The sequence below is a fragment of the Acomys minous genome (assembly GCF_964271855.1).
Source record: "Acomys minous genome assembly, chromosome: 3".
Lineage (NCBI taxonomy): Eukaryota > Metazoa > Chordata > Mammalia > Rodentia > Muridae > Acomys > Acomys minous.
In genome coordinates this window covers 127,334,276-127,340,892 of record NC_140485.1, presented here as the reverse complement: position 1 = coordinate 127,340,892, position 6,617 = coordinate 127,334,276, and the positions used below count along the sequence as shown (strand labels likewise).

Here is a 6,617-nt window from a genome sequence, read left to right as displayed (position 1 = left end):
GGCAGAAGAAGCTGGAGCCGGACCATGGCTGAGGATGGAGCAGAAGGTGTGGACGCACTGGCTCAGGGAGAAGCAGAAGTAGACAGGCAACCTTGCATTTTCTCTAGGCCTCTTCATAGCTGACCATCCTCCTGGAGGCACCTTGCACTTTGAGGTTGAGATTCCCCCAACCAAATCCCCCAATACCTTCTTCTGGCTTTCATGGGTCACCTGCAGGCACATGGGCATATGCACATCGATACGCACAGTAAAGATTTTCAAAATGAATAGTTTCAAAGCTTACCTTCTGCCTGGACCCAGTCTGCTTCATGTCTAAAACACATTTCCCCTCCTCTAGATCTTATGTGATAGTTTTTTGTTTGTTTTGCTTTGTTTTTTTGAATAGTATAGCCTGCAAGGTATGGGGTTCAGCACCCAGGAAGCCCTCAGGAGCATAGGGCCCACTCTTTGCCAGGAGACCATGATTGGGGATATATTTGATCCCAAAGCCATGAGGGACGAGTCACTTCTCAGTTACCACATCTTCAGATCCACCCACTTTAAACTTAGTGGGGGCTCATTCACTTCTTTGAGATGTGGATCTTTTGGTTTCCAGGGACCTTGGCCATGGCTCTGCCTAGGCTTTCCATCACATGTTCCTTATTCTACAGCTTGGAGTGAAAGGACATAATGGCATGGCCAATGTGAGTCCTGGCCAGATGTGCCCTGGAGCTTCCCAATGGCATGCTACACACCTGTCTGAAGCCTAGATTTGGGAAAGCAGAGCTAATATTAGACATGTGAATATCCACCAGAAACTGTCTCCACAGAGCCTCTTGGAGCCCGTACAAGCATCGGAGCACACACACTACTCCCAGAGACTTGTTTGCAGCCATTACTCTCCAGGCCCCCAGTGAGGAAAGGAACCCAGTTAACTAAACTTAAAATGCTTTTATTCAGTGAATATGGTGGTGAATGCCCTTAGTCCTCACACTTAGAAGGCAGAGTTTGAAGCCAGCCTGGTCTATATAGGAATTCCAGACCATGTTTCAAAAAATAAGACAAAATTTTTATGTATATATATATATTTTTTAAAAAAAACTATCTTCTATCTATCTATCTATCTATCTATCTATCTATCTATCTATCTATCGTCTATCTATCTATTATCTATTTATCTACCTATTTATCATCTATTTACTTTACATCCTGATCGTAGTCTCCTTCCTTATCTCCGCCATGTCCCACCTTCCCTTCCTTTTCCTCCTATCCCCCTCCTATACTCTTTACAAACGGGGACCCCCCCATACCAATACATTCCCTGAGCACACCAATTTGCATCAGGACTGAGCACATCCTCTTCTTCTGTGGCTTGGTGAGGCAGCCCCTCCAGGAAGAAGTGATCAAAGAGAAAGCCGGCAACAGGGTCCGTTGTCAGAGACAACCTTGCTCCCCTTACTAGGGGACCCACATGAAGACAGAGGTGCCTATCGGCTACGTCTATGTAGAGGACCTAGGTCCAGTCCATGCATGGTCTTTGGTTGATGCTTCAGTCTCTGCTAGTTCCCCCAGGCCCTGGTAATTGGCTCTGTTGAGCTTCTTGTGGATCTCCTGTCTCCTCCCTTCTTCTATCCTTCCCACCACTCTTTGACAAGTGCTCAGCCTAGTGTTTGGCTGTGAGTCTCAGCATCTGTTTCCATCTGCTGCTGGGTGTAGCCTCTCAGGGGACTGCTCTGTAGAAGAGTGTCCTTAATAGTGTCAGGGATTGGCTCTCTCCCATGGGGTGGGTATCAGGTTGGGTCAGGCATTGGTTGGACATTCCCTCAATCTCTGCTTATGCTTATTCTTATTATAACACACATACAATGGTTAGGAAAATAGAGTTAATCATAGAAAGTTCAAATTGTTAAAAATAGTCTTTGCCAGGTTTACCCCCACCCATGCTGTCTACTACTCATAAAACAAAACAAAACAAAGCCAAAACAACAACAACAACAACAACAACAACAACAACAACAACAACAAAACCTTTTTTCTCTTTCGCCAACCTCATCCGTTTTTCTCTAAATCTTTTCAAGTGCCCATGAGAACATCTCTTCCAGCTACCACTCAGTGTTTTTTAAAGAAGGCATTAGGCATCTGTCATTCAACTTACCACAGATTTAGGATCTTTTTTATACCAAAAGGAAGCCTTAAACTTTAAGGTCTAATCACCTTGGCTCTCACTATCTCCTGGCAGAGTTCATTTAGATCACTGCCCTAGCAGAGGCCTTGTTGAGTAGGGGTTCTCAGTTGAGGGAGGAGGTGTGGTTTTGCGATGATGACAATGATGACATGGGCAGGCAAAGGGTGGCATTATGCTCTTTGAAATGGTATATATTCCACTATAATTGCATAGTTGAGATCTTTTTGTTTTTAATTATGTGTACTCATGTGTGCCTGTGTGGCGGTATGTGCAGGTGAATGCAACTGTCTGAAGAGGCCAGTTGAATCATCTAGAGCTGAGGTTATAGGCAGCTGTGAGCTGCCAGTCATGGGTGAGGCTGGGAACTGAACTCCAGTCCTCATGAGCAATATATGCTCTTAACTGACAAATCATCTCTCCAGCCCCTTGGGGATAGCTTTCAAACTAACATTTGATAATATAAATGAGGGTAGGGAATATGGTATAAATAAGGAAAAAGAATTGTGACCCCCCAAAAGGCAATGATAAACGGAGGAAGGAAGGCTTCTGTGATGTGGTGGACAGACAGTGGAGTCACCAGAAAAATGCTAGGTTTGAGAAAAACATCACTATGGCTTATATTCTTCTGTTCTCCCACATTTCCAGAGGTCTTTGGAATAGCCTAACCCTCTGTTTCCAATTCAGAAAACAAGAAAGCTACGATTGACCAGCGCACACTTCCAAGCTCTATTCAAATGTTCTCTGCGTTCTCCTCTGTAAGGCACAAAATTAGGAGAGTGTGTATGCCACATTTAACTTTTAGATGTGTTCTCTGAAGTAATAAATTGATACTTAAACTGGCCCAAAGCTACTCCAACACGTGACTTCTATCTATGAGCATGCATCTGCATACAGAGAACCATAAGGAAGATTTGCAGCTCCCTGGCCGGTGAAGACAGAATCAGAAACGTAAATCATGACAGCAGCAAGCAATGGCTTCCCAGGGCGACTGTGAAAGAACGCATTAGACTTGGACCCTGCAACTCTCAGACTGGAATTTATTACCTGATCTCCAAGAAATATTATAGCTATGCATAAGCTGGCATTACAGAAATGGAATTCGATGACAAAAATTGGATTGGTCTTTTTAAAATATGATTAGCAGAATGATGTTACTCCACTGAGCTCAGCTTTTGCTCTAAATTCAGCATGTCGCTGTAGCATTTAAATCTGACTGCAAATGGATTTAATAAACAACCTCTTTGAATAAGTACCAATATTATTTGAAATGTAAGGGGAAACTTGACAAAGAAAATCCAAGAAAGAAAATGATCTGATCTGGATGTAATAGAGTTTAATCACTAGATGAATGCTCTAGTTGGTGTGTGTGTGTGTGTTTGTGTTTCTGGGGTAAACATAACAAATACACAAACCAGGTGTGGTAGTCAAGCCTGCAACCCCAGAGCTTGGGGGGGCTTGGGTAGAAGGATCAGTGATTTAAGGGCAATTAGGGCATGTAATGAGTTTGAGGCCAGTCTGGGCTATATGAGATGCCCATATACAGGTGTATAAGAGTATAAAACCTTAGTTTCCTTTGATTTGAAAATCAAACCCTCTCTATGTATTAAATACTTAAGTTTGTACAGACTCATTGGTAACTTTCAACCTGCATCAGGGGTTCATCTATCATTCTGAGGAATTAAATTAGTAATAAGGAATTAGGAGACATTCAATTTTTATTAAAACATGAAAGAGAATAATATTTGAATGTTCTTGGAGAGCTAGTGAGGTAAAAGTGCCTGCTGCCAAGCTTGACGACCTGACACACACACACACACACACACACACACACACACACACACACACACGAGGGAGATTTACATACATTTCGTATAAAAGTTTTCTACCAAATATATGCCTGTCTCTACGTATTTAACTGTTAGAAAAGTTGATGCCATTTCCCACGTGACTTTTTTGTTTGCTTCTTGAGGACAGACCCCTTCTGTACCCCAGTTTCCTTGCATCTGGAAATGGGCATAGCATTGTAGTTGCCTCATAGTACTGTTGTGAGACAGTCGAATGAGACTGTCTAAGAAGAAAAGCTGCGGCTCATCCTAAGTTCTCAGTGGCTTTTACTATGGTTGATGTAGCCAAGTGATTGACAGTTAGAATTTGATTGAGGCCTGGACATATGTTGTATAATTCATAATTTGGTATTGTGTTTTCCACTTGCACTTTGCCTGTTATACAATATAACCATGAAAATTTCACCATATTTAGATCCATACATTAAATGAACAATCACACACTTTGTTTTGTGGTTGAGAAGTGATCTTCTTCCAATGGTTAAAACATTTAGTAAAGCATCATAAAGACAATGAAAAAGAAGGAAAAATAAAAAGTCCTTTTAACCAACATATTGTTTTCTCTTTCTAACATTATTTTGCTTATGAGGGGGCAGGGCTCACTCTGGAGGCCTGGCAGGAAGAATTCCAGTGAAATGCAGGCAGCACTACACAGCAAGAAAGCCAAAGAGTTGGAGCCGGCTTCCTGCAGAAACAAGGGTCACTGAAGTCTGAATTCCAAAATAGAAAAGTTCTCCCCTGTACCTGGCCAAGTGACTATTATCTTCCTAAAATTACTCCAAGAATGTTTTGTAACAGAGACTCAAATAAACTGGCCTGCTAGCCACTTTCAGCTCACTTCTGATTTGTTAGGGAGTCAGCCAAGTTTAACCAGTCTTACTGTCTTCACATTTTCATGTTTATCCTTCAACGCAGCAACCAAGCAAATTCTAAGTGTAATGTCAGTGTTTAGGAGGGACCTGTAGTGTTTGTTTACTGTTCTGCAAACTGAATTTTGTGTGTTTTACTTTTTTTTTTCAATTTTAGTCTTACAGATTTTCTGCATGCATAAAAATTTGATTTTCTCCTTCACTGTCTTCTAAATATTAACAACTATGCTTCTTGTGATTTTTAACTCATTTAGGGGATGTGTACCAGGTTAAATGTTGGTGAATATATAAAGAATATGAAAGTGATACTACAAAACAATTAAGAACAAGGAATGTAAACAGAGCATTTCTTTTTCCATATCAATAACAAGTTGAAATGTTGCCCTCTGCTCCTGACAAGATGTAGGTTTTTTGTTTGTTTGATTGTTTTGTTTTGTTTTGGCCAAATGACAAAGCTGATTTTTGTCCTATGGATCTTTTATGGTGAAAAAAAATGGTGCTAATATTTACAAGAAGAAAATTTTACACAGCAGGTTTTTTAACACACACACACACACACACACACACACACACACACACACACAGTAGCTGGGCTTGGGTGATGTAGGTCTGCAATCCTAGGAGGAGCAGGAGGATCTCAAAAGTTTGAGGCCAGTCTGGTCTCCACAGAGAGACCTTGTTTCTAAACATACACATTTGTCATCTCACATTTAAGGCTTTACTTTATTTTAATATTGAGATCATTTTCCATGTGCTAAAACCCAGAGTGCTTTTTGTTTTGTTTTTGTTTTTTCCTCTCTGTAGTCTCCCTAGGCAGAGGACAGTACTCTGTGTGTTTGATGTACTCTTGGTTTTGCTTTAGGAGTGGAGGGTCTCTAAAACCCATTAGCCATATGCATTTTTCCCACTTTATCATCAGAGGACCACTGACTCTAAATTTTGGGTTGTCTGGGAGTTACAGATAAGTCCTGGATTGTTGCCAACTTCACTGGGGGTGGGTGTTCAGCCTAGATGCTGGTTCCTTCTCCTTGACTTTGTAAAGGTAATTTCAGATCTCTGGCAAGACGACTGGACAACGTCTGGGTGTCATTTTCCTCTCGCCTAGCCCCACTTTGGGTCCAAGCCTCCCGCAGGTCCCCAGTGCCCGCTTCTCGCGGCCGCAGCTCCGGGACGCACGGGAACCCAAACCCGCGGCCGCGTGACCCGGCCACAAACGCGCGGCGCGGCACGTGTCCGCGCAACCCGGGAGTTCGCGCCGCCGCCGCCGCCGCCGCCGCTGCTACCGCGGCTCGCCAGGTTCCCAGGACCCGGGCCACCGCCATGCTGTTCCGCTTTGGCGTGGTGGTGCCGCCCGCGGTGGCCGGCGCGCGGCCGGAGCTGCTGCTCGCCGGGTCGCGGCCGGAGCTGGGGCGCTGGGAGCCGCGCGGCGCCGTGCGTCTCAGGCCCGCGGGCACCGCGGCGGGGGTGGCCGCGCTGGCGCTGCAGGAGCCCGGCCTGTGGCTCGCCGAGGTGGAGCTGGCGCCCGACGAGGCGGCGGCCGGCGGGGCGGAGCCGGGCCGGGAGGACGCCGGCCGCGTGGACACGTTCTGGTACAAGTTCCTGCAGCGGGAGCCCGGAGGCGAGCTGCGCTGGGAAGGTACTGCGCACCCGGGCCCGCGTCCCGCAGCTTCCCGGTCTTGGGGCGCGCTCCCACCAGCTCTCTGTGCACGCCGGCTTTGTCCTTGGGGCGCGCTCCCGCAA

General features: G+C 44.9%; 1 protein-coding gene across 2 annotated transcripts in view; it reads left to right on the top strand.

Annotated features, from left to right (window-relative positions):
• The first annotated feature begins 5,534 nt into the window (after positions 1-5,534).
• EPM2A (EPM2A glucan phosphatase, laforin) overlaps positions 5,535-6,617 on the top strand; it is a 119,201-nt gene continuing 118,118 nt past the window's right edge. Inside the window, exon 1 of one of the 2 annotated variants that reach the window (XM_084774916.1) lies at positions 5,535-6,513. In XM_084774916.1, the coding sequence (XP_084631042.1) occupies positions 6,198-6,513 (316 nt within the window). In that variant the 5' untranslated portion in view covers positions 5,535-6,197. The remainder of the gene's footprint in view (positions 6,514-6,617) is intronic. The other variant, XM_084774915.1, reaches the window with a different exon arrangement.